Raw genomic sequence first — 20,032 nt, 5'->3', positions numbered from 1 at the left:
ACAATGAGAACACTTGGACACAGGGCGGGGAACATCACACAATGGGGCCTGTCATGGAGTGGGGGGAGGGGGGAGGGATAACATTAGGAGATATACCTAATGTAAATGATGAGTTAATGGGTGCAGCACACCAACATGGCACATGCATACACATGTAACAAACCTGCATGTTGTACACACGTACCCTAGAACTTAAAGTATAATTTTTAAAAATGCAAAGAAAAGAAAAAGAGAGGAAAAAGTCCATTTGGCATGTTTCAGACCAAGTGACCAGTCATCAATCAATTTTTCTTCCTTGTGTTTGGATATTTTGAAGTCACATAGATACCAACTAATACCTGTCACCCACTGCCTCATCAGATGGATCGGGTGACACTCAAATCAGTTGTTCAGGTAGTTCTGAGTGTGCAGACATTAGCCAGTGTTGAGTCACCTCGTGTTGCACGTGTTGGCTGACTGGCTGCCTTTCCCCCTGCCAGGGAGAAGCGTGTTGGCATTGACCTGGTGCATGACACAGTGGAGCATGAGCTGATAAAGGAGGCTGAGATCATCCAGGGCATTATGGCTCTGCTGACCCGTACCTTGGAGGAGGCTTCCGAGCAGATTCGGTATGACTCTTCGGCCTGCCCTCCACATCTCCTCTGGGAATTTTGAGAAGAGGCAGTGTCCACAAAAGCTGGGCTTCATGGCACAGAAAGAAAGGGGTTCAACACTCCCACTCCCACTTTGTGTCCCCAGATCGCCCCAGCACTCAGGGTAAGAGCTGGCCACATCCCTCATACATGGCAGCCGCCCTCTGGTAATGGTGGGGCTGGAGCTGGATTTCACCCTGGTTATAAACTGGAGGGCGCTGGAGCCCACTGGCGAGGCTGACCCCTCACACACAGGAGGCCGCAGTGGTGACACTGGAAAATGTCACAGTAGAAGGGGGATCTCCAAGTCCACGTTTGGTCATGTTGATTTGTCACCAGGCATCAAACGATGTATGAGTGAGTGTTGGGGTGATGGGAGTCGGGGTGGGGCAGTACCATCATCCTGCACCAGACCTAGCTGCAGCTTCACTTTCCAGGACCTCCCCAAGGACCTGTGGGTGCCACCTGGGCACTCCAGAGGCAGAAACCCAGTTTACTTTCTCCCTTCAGGATGAACCGCTCTGCCAAGTACAATCTTGAGAAGGATTTGAAGGACAAGTTTGTGGCCCTGACCATAGATGATATCTGCTTCTCGCTCAACAACAACTCACCAAACATCAGATATTCTGAGAACGCCGTGAGGATTGAGCCAAAGTGAGTGAGCCTTGCCGTCTTCCTCCCTGCTGGTGATGTCCCAGTGCTTCTCAGACAGGCAAGACCTAGTGACTCGTCCTTGCAGCTGGCTGAGAGCTTGGAGGTGGTGGGCTTGGGGAAAGGCGGTGTTGAGTGGTGACCTTGACATTGGGCCCAGAGGCTCCCGATCCTCCAGGTTAGGCCCACTAAGAAAGTCTGAGATAAAACCTTTAAACCTTTAAAGACTAAAACAATTTATTCCTTTATCTATACATCTTTTTAACAAGTAAAAGAATCTAAAAATGTATAAAGAGCAAGTGAATTTTTCTCCTTTCCATTTTTTTTTTTTCTTTTCTTTTTTTTTTTTTTTTTGAGATGAAGTCTCGCTCTGTCGCCCAGGCTGGAGTGCAGTGGCGCGATCTCGGCTCGCTGCAAGCTCCGCCTCCTGGGTTCATGCCATTCTCCTGCCTCAGCCTCCCGAGTAGGTGGGACTACAGGTGCCCGCCACCATGCCCGGCTAATTTTTTGTATTTTTTAGTAGAGATGGGGTTTCACTGTGTTAGCCAGTATAGTCTCGATCTCCTGACCTCGTGATCTGCCCACCTTGGCCTCCCAAAGTGCTGGGATTACAGGTGTGAGCCACCACGCCCAGCCTTCCCTTTCCATTTTTACATCCACTGAGATAACTGCTGTTAGCTGCATGTTCATACAAACATATGTACATATGCACTCATACACATACGGTAAACTTTGTTTAGTTTGTAAAAATGAGATTATACTATGTACCTTTTCTGTGACATCTAATTTGCATTTTTCAGTTAACATTATATCACAGCCTAACTCACTCTAATTTTTAAAACCTTCTTTTTGAAATAAAACATACATATAGAAAAGTGCACAAGTTCGAAGCATTCTCGTTGTGTTAGTTATCTTTTGCTGTATAATAAATTATCCCAAAACTTTGCAGCTTAAGACTATAAACATGTATTATCTCATGGTTCCTGTGGGTGGGGAAGCCAGGCCCTGTTCACCTGGGTGCCCCGGGCTCGATGTCTTCTGAGGTTGTAGTCAAGCCAGCTGCTAGGGTTGCAGTCCATCTGAAGGCTTGACCCAGATGGGGTCCAATTCCAACCTGATTGTGGGTGATGGTGGGTCTTGGTTCCTTGCCTTGTGAATTTCACAATGGGGATGTCCCATGACATGGCAACTGGTTTCTCCCATAATGAGTGATCCGAGAGAGAGAGAGAGAGAGAACTGATGACAGAAGCCACAGTCTTTTTATATCCTAATCCCAGAAGTGACAACCTTCTATTTGTGAGAGGCAAGTCAATAAATTCATACCATATTCAAGACGAGGTGATTACACAAAGGCATGAACACCAGGAGCGGGGATCACTAAGGGCCATCTCAGAGACTGCCTCTAATCATAAACTGAACAAGCCTCATATCACTACCAGGTCGAGAAAGAAAACATTATCACCATCCCTATCATCCTATCCTCTTCCAATCAATAGTCCCTCCCTCCATCCTGAAGGTAATAACTTTCCTGACTTCTAATAGGGTGGTTTTGCCAGGTTTTCATTAAACAGCATTATGTGCTAGGTGTGTGTGTGTGTGTCTGGTTTCTTCCAAGTAACATTATTGTGAAGTTCATCAGTGTCGTTCCAGAAGACAGTTCCTCTTCAAACTAGTAATTTATTCACTTGTTTATTTCAATCTGTATAGATGGATGGTTTCTGTTTTTTTCAGTGTATTATAATCTGTTACATTAGTATTTATTTTGATGCTCAAATTATCTCTAGCTGAGCGATCTCACCCAAGTTACTTCATTTTTCTGAGCTCAGTTCCCCTCATCTGTAAAATGAGGATTCAAAAAGTTAGCTCACTTGGCCATCATGAGGATTAAATGAGATAATGTCTACAAGGTGCCAGCCCAATGCCAGAGTAGGGAGGTTGCCCAAAGGAACAGCTATTGAGACTGACAGACCACCATTTGCTCTGCCTAGAGATAGGGAAACGTTCTAAGTGCTTCTGATGAGAGGTAGGTGTAGCTCATCCCTCTTCCCCAAGCCCCTTCCCCACCCCAAATATGCTGTGAATGAAAGCGTGGGGTCTGTTTCAGCTCCGTGAGTCTGGAAGACTGGTTGGACTTCTCCAGCACCAATGTGGAGAAGGCTGACAAGCAGCGGAACAACTCTCTGACGCTGAAAGCCCTGGTGGATCGAATCCTGTCCCAGACAGCCAATGATCTGCGCAAGCAGTGTGATGTGGTAGACACGGCATTCAAGAATGGGCTGAAGGATACCAAGGATGCCAGGGACAAGCTGGCTGTTCATCTGGCCAAGGTGAGGTCCCTTGAGGGAGCACGGAAGAAGAGCAGATTCGAGGTTTCACCATGGAAAACAAGAATGCCCCCTGGGCCAGACCGCTAGAATTCTGGGCTTGGGATATTGGGTTAACTTGTGGGTAAAGGTCATTCCTATCTCTCCAGCTTAGCGGCAGGCTTTGCATTTTTGGGGACTGGAGTGGGACTTTGCCCCACTCTGGGCCTCCATTTTCACTCACTGCTGCAGAGAACACAAATGCAGAGGACAGAACCCTGAGGCTTAGGGGCTGGCTGCAGCTTTGTGCCTGGCTGTCTTCCCACTCCAGTTGCCATTCCTCCATATGTGAAATATAGAAATGGACGACATGCTCTCACGTGTCCTTTAGGGCTCTGAAGCTACAGGAGTCAATGAAGTCAGTTTCTCCAAACCTGGTTGTAGCTTTAGGACTCTAGCCAGTCGTTCCTCCTGGTTATCCAGTGTTGTGCTGGTAAACTGGCCCTCAGAGGGTGTTTTAGTCCACTTTCACACCACTGGAAAGAGCTCCCCAAGACTGGGTAATTTATATAGGAAAGAGGTTTAATTGACTCACAGTTCCGCATGGCTGGGAAGGCCTCAGGAAACTTACAGTCATGGCAGACGGTGACGGAGAAGCAAGCACTTTCTTCACGAAGCGGCAGGAGACAGAAAGAGTGCAGGGGAATCTGCCACTTTTAAAATCATCAGATCTCGTGAGAACTCCCTCACTGTCATGAGAACAGCATGGGGGAAGCTGCCCCCAGGATCCAATCACCTCCCACCAGATTCCTCCCTCAACATGTGGGGATTACAATTCAAGATGAGATTTGGGTGGCGACACAGAGCCAAACCATATCAGAGGGGTTAGTATTTGTATTGCAAATACAATGTGGGAGCATTTGTACTACAGATGTTGGCAAATTCTACAGATTAGGGTCCTTCCTGTAGAATTTGTCGATATCTGTAGTACAAATACGCCCACACTGGTGGATTTCAAGCTACCCACTTCAGCAGGTCACTGGCAGCCCACCCTACACTTTACTGCTGGTGCAGCTAAAACAGAGAGGGGAAGGGCCCCAAGGCGGCAGCGTGGGAGTGGAGCCCAGGCCTTCTCAGCCCCTGAATCCCTGTCCTGTTGCCACATCCTGAACACCCCCTCCCGGAACTCAGAGCCCAGCTGCGGACAAGATTTATTTCTGTGATGTGCAGGAGAAACCAGAATATCATCGAGGGTGAAACTGCAATATTCAGCAAACGGAGAGGTAGACTAGCCTAGTGGAAATTGGTAGATGTCAGAGCCAGACATCTTGAGTTTGAATTGTGGCTTCAACACTTGCCGTGGGACCTTAGGGAGACCCTGAAGCCTCCTGCTCTTTTTTTTTTCTTTTTTTCTTTTTCTTTTTTTTTTTTTTTAGACGGTCTCGCTCTGTCGCCCAGGCTGGAGTGCAGTGGCCAGATCTTGGCTCACTGCAAGCTCCGCCTCCCGGGTTCACACCATTCTCCTGCCTCAGCCTCCCGAGTAGCTGGGACTATGGTGTCCGTCACCTCGCCCGGCTAATTTTTTGTATTTTTAGTAGGGACGGGGTTTCACCATGTTAGCCAGGATGGTCTTGATCTCCTGACCTCGTGATCCACCCACCTGAGCCTCCCAAAGTGCTGGGATTACAGGCATGAGCCACCACACCCGGCCAGCCCCCTGTTCTTTAGTTTCCTCCTTGATAAAATGGGAAGAAACTAGTTTTCTCCAGCCAGGGTTAAGTTAGGCAACTCATATGAAATATTTAGAACAGTGCCTGGCATGTATACATTTCACACACACACACACAATTCGCATATATGATTAACATATAATATCATACATTTAAATAATAAAAATTAGTTGATTGATGATGATGATGATGTTAGCCAAGGAATACTGCAGAAGCTTCCTGGTGGAATAAGAACTTAGTATAGGCCTTGAAAGACGGATCTGAGATAGGAGAGGAGCGAGGAGGGGAGAGCACTGAGAAGAGAGGAAGAGAAGAGGCTAAGGAGCAGAAACAAAGACACACTGGTAATAAAACAATAAAATAAGATGTCATGGCCGGGCGTGGTGGCTTACGCCTGTAATCCCAGCACTTTGGGAGGCCGAGGTGGGTGGATCACCTGAGAGGTCAGGAGTTCACGACCAGTCTGGGCAACAGGGTGAAACCCCGTCTCTACTAAAAATACAAAAAATTAGCCCGGCATGTTGGTGGGCGCCTGTAATCCCAGCTACTCGGGAGGCTGAGGCAGGAGAATCACTTGAACCCAGGAGACGGAGGTCGCAGTGAGCTGAGATTGCGCTACTGCGCTCCAGCCTAGGCAACAAGAGCGAAACTCCGTCTCAAAAAAAAAATACATAAAAATAAAATAAAATAAGATATCACTGTATGGTGATACACGGTTGGAAAACTGTCAAGTTATAAACATGTCACTGTGATTTATAGTGCTCTGGGCAACAGTGCAAAGCCATGAGAACATCACATACAGTGTGTCACCATGACTTAACTCTGCCATGGCAGTTCAGAAGCAATAATAAATAAATGAATAAGCATGGCTGTGTTTCAATACAGCTTTATTGATGGGCATTAAAAATTAATTTTATGTAATTTTCACATGACAATATTCTGCTTTTGTTTTTCTCCCCAGCCATTTAAACATTTAAAAACGCTTAAGACAATGAAAACACAAACCACTCACTGGGAGAAAATATTTGCAAAACACGTATCTGATAAAGGATTATTATCCAAAATATACAAAGAACTCTTAAAATTCAACAATAGGAAAACAGACCAACTAAAACTGAACAAAAGATCTAAACAGACACCTTACCAGTACAGATATACAGAGGGCAAGTAAGCATACGAAAAGATGCTCAACATCCTATGTCACTAGGGAATTGCAAATTAAAGCACCACCTCTGAGCCTACAGAAAATCCAAAACACTGACAACCCCAAATGCTGTTGAGGACGTGGAGCGACAGGAACTCTCATTCATTACTGATGAGAATGCAAAATGGTACAGTCCCTTTGGAAGAGAATGTGGCAGTTTCTGACAAGGTTAAACATATATTCTTAGGATTCAGCGATCTCCTTTCTTGGTATTTACCCAGATGGGCTGAAAACTTATATTCATACAAAAACCTGCATATGAATGTCTACAGCAGCTTTATTCATGATTGTCAAAATTTGCAAGCAGCTAAGATAGGTGAATGGATGGATAAACCGTGGTACATCCAGACAATGAAATATCATTCAGCACTAAAAGGCGTGAGCTATCAAGCCATGAAAAGACAGAGAGGAACTTTAAATGCATATTGCTAAGTGAAAGAAGCCAATCTGAAACTCATACTGTAGGATATGAATCATGATTCCAACTATATGACATTCTGGAAAAGACAAAACTATGGAGATGAAAAAGATCAGCAGTTGTCAGGGTTTGGGTGGGTGGAGGAAGGAAGGAAGGATCAATGGGAGCAGCCCGGGGGGTTTTAGGGCAGCAAAACATATTCTGTATGATATCGTAAAGGTAGATACATGTAGTTATACATCTGTCAAAACCCGTAGAATCGGCCGGGTGCGGTGGCTCATGCCTGTAATCCCAGCACTTTAGGAGGCTGAGGCGGGTGGATCACCTGAGGCCAGAGGTTCAAGACCAGCCTGGCCAACATGGCAAAACCCTGTCTCTACTAAAAATACAAAAATTAGCCGGGTGTGGTGGGGCATGCCTGTAATCCCAGCTATTTGGGAGGTTGAGGCAGGAGAATTGCTTGAACCCAGGAGGCAGAGGTTGCAGTGAGCTGAGATCATGCCATTGCTATCTAGCCTGGGCGACAGTGTGAGACTCCGTCTCAAAAAACAAAACAAAACAAACAAACAAAACCCATAGAATGTACAACACAAAGAGTGAACCCTAATGTAAACTGTGGACATTAGTTAATAATAATATATCAATGTTGGCTCATCAATTGTATTAATAACAAAGGTACCACACTAATGGAAGATGCTAATAATAAGGAAAACCTAGGTAAAGGGGAGAAAGCATATGGGAACTCTACTTTCTGCTCAATTTTTCTTTTTTTTTTTTTTATTGAGACAGAGTCTCGCTTTGTGGCCCAGGCTGGGGTGCAGTGGCCAGATCTCAGCTCACTGCAAGCTCCGCCTCCCGGGTTTACGCCATTCTCCTGCCTCAGCCTCCCGAGTAGCTGGGACTACAGGCGCCCGCCACCTCGCCCGGCTAGTTTTTTGTATTTTTTAGTAGAGACGGGGTTTCACCGTGTTAGCCAGGATGGTCTCGATCTCCTGACCTCGTGATCCGCCCGTCTCGGCCTCCCAAAGTGCTGGGATTACAGGCTTGAGCCACCGCGCCCGGCCTCAATTTTTCTTTAAACCTAAAATGGCTCTAAAAAAAATGAAGACTATTACTTAAATAAATTCTTATTTCAGTCTGTACAAAAACAGATTGCAGACTGGATTTAGTTCGTAGGCATTGTTTGCTGATTCTTGATCTCACTCGTAGCAGCAGTAGTTTTATTATAAGTGTATTGTTATCTGTGTATTTTGGATGGTTAAGGTATTTATAAAATTTAAGAGATTTGGACTGTTTCTTAAAAATTTCTTTAAAATATATAATAATTGTTTTAACCTTATGATTTTAGTTGAAAATTTAAATTTGAAGAAAGCATTAGAATGTTTAAGAGAATTTAAAGCATCATCGTTTTTTACTAATTTGTTAGATTGACAAATCTATTTAAGAACTCTAGAGGTCTTATTTGTTAAGATAATTCAAATCTTTTAAAAAGTTATATATCAAATTTATAAATGCTGCTTTAAATAAATATTCAAAGGACTTTAAGTAAGTTTGCGTGGGAGCAATTATTAGTCAAAATCAGCTTAAAGTAATTGCTAATATCTGCTAAATTTAAAAATAAATAGAACTGGACTTATGAAAAGCTTAAGAAGTGTTTAAAAAGAAGCTTAAGAAAGTCAAGTGCAATTTCTGGACCTCATTGGGATATAATTTGGACAAACCAACTCTACCAAAATATATGAAACAATTGGTGAAATTTCATCACTAAATATTATTATAATATTAAAGAATAAGTCTTTTGTGTCTTTTTTCAGTGTGATAAAGGTATTGTGGTTATGTCAAAAGAAAAAAAGGATCCTTATGCTTAGAAATACACACTCAAATATTTAAGTGAAATATTTAAAAGGAGATAATATCTGGGATTAGTTTTAAAATAACGAAGCTAATGGACAGCAGTATAGATGAAGCACGATTGGCCACATACTGCTCATTGCTCAAACTGATGATGGATACACGAGGTTCTTTAGTCTATCTACCCTAATCTATCTACTTTTGTGTATATTGCAAAAGTAGATGTACAAGCTTTTAAAAAAATGCTTCATGAAGAAATACATTTTAAACCAGTTAAATATTAATTTTGTTAAAACCAAGTAACTTAAAAGTAGTCTTTTTCTTTTCTTTTCTGAGATGGAGTCTCACTCTGTCCCCCAGGCTGGAGTGCAGTGGCGCGATCTCGGCTCACTGCAACCTCCACTTCCCGAGTTCAAGCAATTCTCCTGCCTCAGCCTCCTGAGTAGCTGGGATTACAGGTGTGTGCCACCACGCCCAGCTAATTTTTGTATTTTTAGTAGAGATGGGGTTTCACCGTGTTGGCCAGGCTGGTGTCGAACTCCTGACCTCGTGATCCGCCTGCCTCGGCCTCCCAAAGTGCTGGGATTACAGGTGTGAGCCACTGCGCCCGGCCTAAAAGTAGTCTTTTTCTGTGCATAAAGTCACTCACAAAAATAACAACCATACTCAGACCGAACTGCTCCTTCTTTCCCCAGGCTTCCAGAGGACAGAGCTGATGCTAGCAGGATAGGAGTGTAAGGAAATAGGCAGCTTTCTGCTCATGATACAAAGGTACCCTGTACCAAGGCGAGCAGGCAGCTTTGAGCAGCAGTGACATCCCCACGCCAGCCAGGACTTTGCTGAGGGCATTCTTCTGTGGGTAGATGAGGTGACAATGGCCTGTCCTGCCCCTTGAGTCCATAAGGTTCTAAGTCTGGGTGAGTGACCTTGCCCACCAGCAATCACTGCTTTAGGGAAGAGAGATCAGACTCACTCTGGCATGCTGCTTAAGAAGAAATCCGAGGTTCCCTCTTCCTAACTTACATGATCACAACGCATCTGCTGTCAGCTGTTGAGTTTTGAGGAGCACAGCTTGGCCTCACCTACTCTAATCCTTTTTGTAAGGTCATGGAAGAGATTGCTTCCCAGGAGAAAAATATTACAGCTCTTGAAAAAGCCATCCTTGACCAAGAAGGGCCAGCCAAGGTGGCTCATACGCGCTTGGAGACCAGGACACACCGGCCGAACGTGGAGCTGTGTCGTGATGTCGCACAGTACAGGCTAATGAAGGAGGTTCAAGAGATCACCCACAACGTTGCAAGGTAGGTTAGCAGCCAATGGGCAGAGGGCCTTAGGGTCTTAGTCCCAACCTGGATCTCAAGCAGAGGCTAGGTAGTGACCAGCGGGCTGAATGAAGCCAGCCTGCTCTGTGATGTTTGAGGAATCCCCGCTACAGGGCAGTCTCCACCACCTCCCGCCAAAATTGTTGACGTGGGGAAAATGGATCCCAATATTGAATGATTCTACAGAAGCCCAAATCCAGATGTTTAGGTCAAATCTGCAGTTTTAAACATCAGCATTTCATAAGGTGTCAACGTCATGAATCTGGCCTGTGGCCACCAATTTGAAATCTCTCTCTCTCTTTTTTTTTTTTTTTTTTCAGGGCCTTTTCAGTATGCATTTTATTCTAAAATTAATGAAATCTCTGTCTTCATGAGGAGAGAGGAAGGGGAAGAGCACATGTCAATTTGGCTCCTGCACTGAACACTGGGGAACATTCTTTCCCTTGAAAAAGCAATGCATAGAGAGAAATGATTCTCTTCTGTTCTTCCTTTTCTCCCAGATTAAAGGAAACTTTAGCCCAAGCTCAGTCTGAGCTGAAAGGGCTGCATCGCAGACAGCTTGCCCTGCAGGAGGAGATCCAGGTCAAAGAGAACACCATCTATATCGATGAAGTGCTGTGTATGCAGATGAGGAAGTCCATCTCACTTCGGGACGGGGAAGACCAAGGGGTCTGGGCCGGGGGCCTCCGCCCTGATGCTGTCTGCTAATAGTAGGGCTAGTTCCAATTCTCATTAAACCACATTGTAAACAGTAGTTACAGTCGTACCGAGCTCTCATTTCAGGCTGGCGGAGCCTCTAGCCAGCCTGCTGCAACCTCTTGACTGGCATTCCAAGCCCGCTCAGGGGGCTGATTTTGGGACAAGTTTCTTTTCCTATGCTGCTGGTGTGGTGGTTGCCTAACAATTAAAATCCATGTTTTAGCACAGGCCACTCTTACAATATCACAGGACTTGGGGCCCCAGGACAGGGTTTCAAGATATTTCAGTTCAGATTCAATTCAATAAAGTAGTTGGGCTGGATCACCTATGTAGACCATGCCCCTCTTGCTCATGAGATGGGATGCTAACCTTTCTCTTGGCTCTCAAAATTTCTTTTCTCTAGAAAACAATGTGGTGATGGCTGACTTAGACCCCTCTGGCTGGTCCATAGGAAGCTTATTCAAGTCCTACAAAACCTAGGTGAAGAGCAGCAGCCCCCATCGGGAGTCGTCTTGAGCCTGTAGGCACCTCTCTGGGTCTTTCTCCGGAGTAAAATTCGATCTGGGGGCAGGGAATGCAGAGTGGGTGAGCCAGGTTGCTGTTGTCTGGGGTTATGGGGTCATAGGGTGGGGATATCACAGGCTGGAGGAGAGCTCTAAGGGGCACCTGTGGACGCGCGTGTCAGTTGTGGGTGGCAGGCGTGGGAGAGGCAGCTGATGGGGGTACACAGCCTGTGTGCCCACCCCAGGAACTGCAGTCTCAGAATTGCCAGCTTGGAAAAGAGGAGGCAAACATTCCCGGGCTCCAGGCTCGAGCTTTTCCGGGTACCAGTAGAGTGCGTCCTTTAGCGCCACCACGCGGTAAGATATTTACATATCTTCTTTTCCTGAATGTAAATATCCTCAGAGTGTGAGTTTGGTGGAGATTTCCAGACCATTAGTAATATTGTGAGAGGTTTTTTGTTTTCTTTTAAATACTCAAACAACATAAAGAAAAAGAAAAAAATTCCATTCATGCCATGGGTTCAAGTCAATGGGTAAGACTGGAGGTTCTGGAGTTCGCCGTCTGCAGTACGGGACCTCCAATAGTCCCTACTCATAGGCTATGGGGGCGTTGAATGAAATCACTTCCCTAAAGGGCTTCATACTGAGCCTGTATCATGGGGCAGTAAGTGTGTAATGAATGTGAGCCATTGTGAGCAGTCCAACCCTTTACCAGCATAATTTCTGCACAATTGTACTTACGGCATAAACTCAATTTCATGATTGTTTTTTTCTTCACTGCTAATTATTGCAAGCCTTTGTTCATGCTGCTAAATTGTCTTTATAATTATTTTAATGGTTACGTACCTCTTTACAAGTTTTCAGCAAGACTGTTTTATATACTTACTGTTTCTTGTCCAAAAAGAGTTCTACTTATGGGAGGCTGCCTTCCGCTGAGTTGCAGCAGGTCGGAGATCGATGTGGGTTACTGTCAAAGGAAGACCTTGGCTGTGGGAGACTGTGCATTCATTTCTTATTCCGCTAACATTGAAGGAACACCTTCCAAGCACGAGGCTTACCATCTCAGCACCCTCCCATGTGTGAAGCCGCTGCTACACTCTGCTAACAGTTGGTTCCCTGATGCTTGTGGACACCTGATGGTGTGGAGCTCAGGAGACCTGGCTTCTAGTTCCAACACTGCCAGGCAAGTTTCTCTCCTTCCTCAGAGCCACCTGTAAAGTATGGAATGGACTATATGGTCCGGAACTGTTCCTAATCCTTGCTGTTGCCTGAATCTGGCTGTCGTAGGGCAAAATGATAATGCAGAGTGTGGGCCTAATACCTGGGAGCTTTGCAATCTAGGTGTTCCTTGGTCCAGAGACTCTTTGCCATCAGAAAGGGATGTTCCCAATCTGGGATGGAGAAATCCCCTTTGAGGCCAAAAGCGCTGGCTTAATTCTGATCTATGCCACTCCAGTGCTGAACATCTCCTCTCAGAGTGCTCAGCAAATATGCAGCCCTTCCCAAGCCCCAATCAAGGAGGGAGGCCCCTCTCTGCTCACTGGGAAGCCTCTGGGTGCTCTTCTGCTCTGGCTTGGAAGAGTCCAAATAGGCCCTTCCAGCTCACTGGGCAGACCTCAGAGTTTCTGCTAACTTAGCAGGGTTATGAGGTGTGTCCCAGAGGATGTGAAGACACTGGGCTAAATCCTTTCTTGTGAATACTGCTCTCAGAGGCAGCCAGCCTCAGTGGTGGATTGAGATCTCAGGCTTTGCAGGGAGATGTGACTCAGATCAGCTGGTGAATGAGTTCTACGGTCTGCCTGTGGTGTGATCCCCGCCAAGTTACTCAACTTCCCCGAGCTTCAGTTGCCTAATCTGTAAACAAGAGTAATAAAGCCTAGATGAGCGAGATAACGTATGGAAGACTCTCAACAGTGTCTGGAATACGCTGATTTTAAGGGAAATGCAATTTTGATTACGGTTGAGGCCATTTCTCAACATGTAGACACAAAATGCAGCAACATCTAAGATTTCAAGAAAACCATGTTTTGCTGGTAAACCTGCTCATGCACTTCCTAGGTCTTACTGGGTATCGACGTGTTTCACAAATGAAATCTGGTCTTAGGCTGTGTTTCATGAAGGACACCTGCAATTAGCCCACAGTTGCAAAAGCCTTCGTAGCTACTGATGAAGGCCATCCTGTTCCATACTGCTCTGACCCATCGAAGCCAGATATCTTTTTAAGATAAAATACAGCTTTCTTCTTAGATAATACAAAATTTATTTTAAAATAGCATCGCTTAAATTGGGAGTCATTTAAACTTGAATTTTCTTAAGATAGAACCAAAGTCGAACGTGTCTGTCATCCACATAATTAAAAGAAACACAGAGCAAAGTTTTTGTCTCTCCTGTGGTTCATTTGGCAGTGATAAGTGGGAATTCTCCCGGTGGCACAGGACTTGGCACGCTGGGAAAACCTCCAGACGCTTGTTTTTCTCCCAGGGTACCCAATCTAGGTATTTCTCTGTTCTGTGGATTCTGTTGCCTGCCACTCACCCTAACCCAGAGACCCCATGTCTTGTCATCTTCGCCCTCCACCGCCACTCTAGCATGCTCTGGGGGTGCCAGGGTTGGGAGTGACAAGGTCAGAGCCGCCCTCCCAGGGGAGCAGGATCATATTTGGGTAACAGTAGTGAGTAATGGTATTAGAACTCACCTTTGGTTCCCGTTCAGTCTGGGCTCTGTTTTAAACGTAGTTTCTCATTCATTCATGCCCAGTCCTGATTTTTCCATGAGTCAATTTTTCCGTGGCTTATGTAGGTGTGACACAACCTCAGGCCATCCCAGATAATTGACTGATGGACAACAATAGCGATGACCTGTCACACTCGGCTGTGATCTATGGTTCATAAAGTGACTTCTCGTATATTTTCTCACCAAATCTTTACAAAAACCTGAAGAGGCTGGCATGATTACTAGCTCCATTTTATAGATGGGATGCTGGCCTTTATGTCAGATAGACCAAGGTTCAAATCCTGGCTCACTCTTTCTCTTACTGTGTGACCTTGGGTAAGTTGCTTAGCCTCTCTGTGCCTCTGTTCTGTTATCTCAGAGTTATGAGGACTACACTGTTCTTGTGATCCACATAACCCTTTTCTGGTGTAGCACTTTGTCATCCCAGGCTCTGGGATAGAGGAGGCTAGTGAGATTCTTGAGGTTTCCAACAAATGTTCGTACAGCCTGCTGTCAACAAGTTCAGACACCCAAAGCTGCAAAACTAACAAGAAATTAATAGGAACACTGATGCTGGATTCTGAGCTGCCTGTCATAGGAAATAAAGTATCTGATCATGAGTCAAGCTGGTATCTCCTTCCCCCCAGGCAAAAGAGAGACTTATCCTCGCAGCTGCCTAGGCCTGCTGGCTAACCCATTGGTCTCTTGTGCAAAGAGTCCTATGTTGGGGGGAGAGGAAGGAAAGGGGGAGTGGATGAAAAACACGAGGAATGGAGGGCTGCACCTCAGATACTAGTGTTGCAAAGGACACTCCCTAGAGTCATTTGCCCACCAGGGCAGGGCTGGTGGCCATACAGTCAACAGTCTCGTGTAGCTAATTTATTTTTACAGGGCATGTGTAGTATTGAGGCAAACCAAGTCTGACTTACAGAAAATAGCCCAAGGAAGGAAAACAGGGAGCTGGAAAGAAGACAGTCTTTCAACTCTGCTTAATGAAGTGAAGAACTGGCTCCCACGGTCTCACTTTAAGTCCATTGACTAGAATTCGAGCTTCCAAAGGTCACTCTGCTACTGGGATCTAGTTTCTGTGGCCACCTGATAAGGATGAGCTAACCTTTAACTGAGACCAGATCTGAAGTAAATTAGGTAAACATGCTTTGTTAATCACTGGCACTTGTGTTTTTCACAACGAGCTAACAGTGTTTAAATCTGGCTTAAAGGCAACCATTTCCACTCTTGCAAAAGAGGCTTCACATTTTCCAGGCTATCATGAGAACTTCGACACAAACGTCAAACACAGTTCCTGCATCCAAACTGATTCTGAGGCCTTGTAAAACCTGCCAAAATAATAGTTCCAGATGCATCCATAAATCAAGGAAAACCACATTTAACAGAAAGAGAATAACCTTATTTAGGAGAATCATCATATACAGTCTACCTAAGGCCACTGCTAAAATATGGGAATGAACTTGGTCCATAAGAAAGGTACTTGGAGGCCTGGTGTGGTGGCTAATGTCTGTAATCCCAGCACTTTGGGAGGCCACGGGGGGGGGGTGGGGGATAGATCACCCAAGGTCAGGAGTTCGAGACCAGCCTGGTCAACATGGTGAAACTCCGTCTCTACTAAATAAGAAAACATACAAAAATTATCCAGGCGTGGTGGCGGGTGCCTATAATCCCAGCTACTCGGGAGGCTGAGACAGGAGAATCGCTTGAACTCAGGAGGCAGAGGTTGCAGTGAGCCGAGATCACACCACTGCATTCCAGCCTGAGTGACAAAGAGCAAAACAAAAGAAAGAAAGAAAGAAAGAAAGAAAGAAAGAAAGAAAGAAAGAAAGAAAGAAAGAAAGAAAGAAAGAAAGAAAGAAAGAAAGAAGGAAAGGCAGGCACTTGGTCACAATCAATTGTTCTATTTGCTGCTACCTGAAGAAGACTAATATGTTTAATTCAGAAGACAATTTTCCAAGTCTTTTATTCTCTACATAAAATTTTTTCTCAGCTAATTTTCCAAAGCTAGTGGTGTGATTTGGAGAACCTCTTACATCACTGGTCCTTCTTGTTTGAAGATCTGGCACACAGGGTCAACTGGGCTTTAAACTTGGGGGCCTGCACATCCTGGGAAAATGCCGACATCAGTCACTGTCTCAAACAGCACCAGAAAAAACTCCTGAGAGATCATCGGTTGAAAAAATGAATATTAGAGAAAGTTTTAAATCCCATATGTAATTTCTCAGGCAAGTAAACAGTTCATTCTTGCATGGTGGCATTAATGGTGTCAATGTTAAATGAAAGCCAGTTAGAAACCATAGGGTGTTACAGACCAATCTGGTACCTTAATCCATTGTAACAAATAAGAGGAAAGTATAAACAGTCAAATTCCTGGCTTACTGGCTCCTAAGATTCCCAATAGCCAGTGGGAGTGGAGAGGAAGGATTCCTCAGAGTGGGTCCAGATCCTAGACTTACATTCCTAAGAGCATGAAAAGTAAACCTGCATCCTTGTTCTCAGCATCTCAATGGCATGTGGCCGCTGGTCCAAATACCACAGTAATGGTTTGATTTATTCTTCTCCCTGGATCATCCCCTGAAAACAGATTAATGTTCAAAATGAGAGACCAACTTAAACATTTAGGTGTGATGTGAGCATTTGGTCACATATTTGCTTGGGCTGTTTCTGCCATAGGTAACCACCCCGATGGTATTAGAATCCAACTTTGGCTCCCGTTCAGTCTGGGCTCCATTTAAACGTAGTTTCTCATTCATTCATGCCCAGTCCTGATTTTTCCATGAGTCGATTTTTCCGTGGCTTATGTAGGTGTGACACAACCTCAGGCCATCCCAGATAATTGACTGATGGACAACAACAGCGATGACCTGTCACACTCGGCTGTGACCCACGGTTCATAAAGTGACTTCTTGTATATTTTCTCATCAAATCTTTACAAAAACCTGAAGAAGCTGGTATGATTACTAGCTCCATTTTATACATGGATGCTGACCTTTATGTCAGATAGACCAAGGTTCAAATCCTGGCTCACTCTTTCTCTTACTGTGTGACCTTGGGTAAGTTGCTTAGCCTCTCTGTGCCTCTGTTCTGTTATCTCAGAGTCATGAGGCCTACGCTGTCCTTGTGATCCACATAACCCTTTTCTGCTGCAGCACTTTGCCATCAGGCTCTGGGATAGAGGAGGCTAGTGAGATTCTTGTGGTTTCCAATTGACCAATGCATGTCAGGGAAATTTCTTCCTCTTAACAAGTGTAGATACATCCCAAGGGTGCCTTTCTAGGCAGGGGTTTCTATGTATCAAGTCAGCAGGTAACTGCCTAATTTAAGACCGAAGTTTTTGAAAGGTCATTGTCAAGTTCCAAATCACCATTTCCTAAAAAGCCTGAGTCAACATCTTGCCAGGATACTGCCTCTGTAACAGCCCTAGGTGTGGGGTGTGGGGCAGCGAAAGGAGTGGGTGAGATTGGAATTCCTGCTCTGCACAAAGTGGCTGTGAGGCTTCAGGGAAGTTACTTAACTTCTCTGATCTTCATTTTTTGGTCTGTAAATCAGATGAAGACCATTCTTCTTGCCAGGTTGTTGTGAAGATAAAATGAGTTATGGTATGTATAGTGCCTGATGTAGTGGGTTCCCACTAAATGGTACCTAGTTTCTTCTTAAATGAGTCAGTTTCCAATATTTTGAGAAAAAGCATCTGTGAACTAACAGTAAATATTGAAAAGTAGTACCAGAGCTTTAAAAAGTACAAATTTGTCCAGGCACGGTGGCTCATGCCTGCAATCCCAGCACTTCGGGAGGCCGAGGCGGGTGGATCACCTGATGTCAGGAGTTTGAGACCAGCCTGGACAGCATGGTGAAACCCCGTTTCTACTAAAATTACAAAAATTAGCCAGGCGTGGTGGCGGCTCCTGTAATCCCAGCTACTCGCTAGGCTGAGGCAAGAGAATCGCTTGAACCCAGGAGGCAGAGGTTGCAGTGAGCCGAGATCACGCCACTGCACTCTAGCCTGGGTGACAGAGTGAAACTCTGTCTCAAAAAAAGAAAAAAATAAAAATAAAAAGTACAAACTTCTTTTCTTTTCTTTTTTTTTTTTTGAGACAGAATCTTGCTCTGTCACCCAATCTGGAGGACAGCAGCGTGATCAGGGCTCGCTGCAGCCTCGACCTCCCCAGGCTCAGGTGATCCTCCTGCCTCAGCCTCCTGAGTAGCTGGGACTAGAGAAAAGTACAAATTTCAAAATAATATCTCCCGCATTTATTGAGCACCTATCATGTAGCAGGCAGAGTAGGGAGGGAGGCGAAGCGACAATAACCATGATAGCTGTGAGAACGGCCTTAGGGATCAGGAACAGCTTCCTGGAAGAGAAGTCGCCTAAACTGAGACAGGAAGGACGCTGATGAGCCTGTCTGAAACAGCCATTACCAACTGGTGACACCTGCTATGGAACATGAGCAGAAATTCAGCAGTCAAGGAGAAAGGTAGGAAGCACATTCCAGGAAGACGGGAAGGAAGAAACCGCTGCTTGAAAGAGCAGGGTGCTTTTAGGCAAGTGTAGATGGGGCTGAGGGCTGGAGGCTGGGCAGAGATTGGAACTGGAGGCCTGAAGGCAATGCAGGAGGCCCAGCAATCCAGGTAGACATAAGAGAGACTGAGTTAAGACAGGAATATAGAAATAGTGAAGAAGGGACAGAGTCCAGAAATGTCTGGGGGCTAAGTGGCTTGGAGACTGATTTGTTATACAGGGCGAGGGACAGGGAGGGATGTAGGGTGGCTCCAGGGTGAGGAGGAGGAGGGCTTCTAAAACGAGGGTGAAGGCCGGGCACGGTGGCTCACGCCTGTAATCCTAGCACTTTGGGAGGCTGAAGTGGGTGGATCACTTGAGGTCAGGAGTTCGAGACCAGCCTGGCCAACATGGTGAAACCCCCGTCTCTACTAAAAACACAAAAATTAGCCGGATGTAGTGGCAAGTGCCTATGATCTCAGCTACTCAGGAGGCTGAGGCAAGAGAATCGCTTGAAGCAGGGAGGCAGAGGTTGCAGTGAGCTGAGATAGTGCCACTGCACTCCAGCCTGGGCGATAGAGTGAGACTCTTGTCTAAAAATAAAATAAAATAAAATAAAATAAAATAAAATAAAATAAATTAAGGGTGAGGGCGGGAGAGCCAAGGGGGCAAGCTCTCTCTCTGAGTATGAGGAGCCCGTGGGTGGAGAGACGTCTGGCTGTAGCAAGAGGGCTGGGAGACATCTGCAGACAGGTGGTGGAGACATCTGCAGACAGGTGGTGGAGACATCTGCAGACAGGTGGTGGTAGAAGCCGCCGAGGGGCTGAGTCTTGAGAAACATCAACACTCTCAGGTTGGGCGAAACATCCCAGGGGCTGGAGGAAGCCAGGAGAGCATGGGTGTCATGGCTGCCACTTTTTTTTTTTTTAAGACGGAGTCTTGCTCTGTGGTCCAGGTTGGAGTGCAGTGGCGCGATCTCGGCTCACTGCAAACTCTGCCTCCTGGGTTCACCCCATTCTCCTGCCTCAGCCTCCCGAGTAGCTGGGACTACAGGCTCCCGCCACCACGCCCGGCTAATTTTTTGTATTTTTAGTAGAGATGGGGTTTCACCGTGTTAGCCAGGATGGTCTCGATCTCCTGACCTTATGATCTGCCTGCCTCGGCCTCCCAACATCCTGGGATTGTAGGCGTGAGCCACTGCACCCGGCCTCGGGTGCCACTTTTTGAGGTACTGGGTCAGCAGGTCAAAGGCTCCAGAGAGTCAGCTAAGAAAGGAAAAGCATCCTCTAGATGTGGCAATTAGGCAGCCACCAATGACACTTTGCCAAAAGCAATTCCAAAAGAGTATTGGAGGAAGAAGTCAAGAAGTGTAGAGGCTTATGTTTGTTTTACCTATTGTCTATTTGTATTAGAGATGGGGTCTCGCTCTGTTGCTCAGGCTGGAGTGCAGTGGTGTGACAGAGGCTTAAAGATGCTTATCTTTGGCTGGACTTTGAAAAG

General features: G+C 45.6%; 1 protein-coding gene across 3 annotated transcripts in view; it reads left to right on the top strand.

Annotated features, from left to right (window-relative positions):
* TEKT1 (tektin 1) overlaps positions 1-20,032 on the top strand; it is a 39,850-nt gene that overhangs the window by 14,886 nt on the left and 4,932 nt on the right. For 2 of the 3 annotated variants that reach the window (XM_015437548.4, XM_005582693.5), the window contains exons 4-8: positions 480-608; positions 1,143-1,286; positions 3,388-3,610; positions 9,894-10,090; positions 10,612-13,687. In XM_015437548.4, the coding sequence (XP_015293034.1) occupies positions 562-608; positions 1,143-1,286; positions 3,388-3,610; positions 9,894-10,090; positions 10,612-10,819 (819 nt within the window). In that variant the 5' untranslated portion in view covers positions 480-561 and the 3' untranslated portion in view covers positions 10,820-13,687. Of the gene's footprint in view, positions 1-479; positions 609-1,142; positions 1,287-3,387; positions 3,611-9,893; positions 10,091-10,611; positions 13,688-20,032 lie in introns of those variants that run through there. The other variant, XM_065532645.2, reaches the window with a different exon arrangement.

Source organism: Macaca fascicularis, chromosome 16 (assembly GCF_037993035.2).
Source record: "Macaca fascicularis isolate 582-1 chromosome 16, T2T-MFA8v1.1".
Classification (NCBI taxonomy): Eukaryota; Metazoa; Chordata; class Mammalia; order Primates; family Cercopithecidae; genus Macaca; species Macaca fascicularis.
Note: the sequence above shows the minus strand (reverse complement) of the source record. Positions and strands in the feature narration are given on the sequence as shown.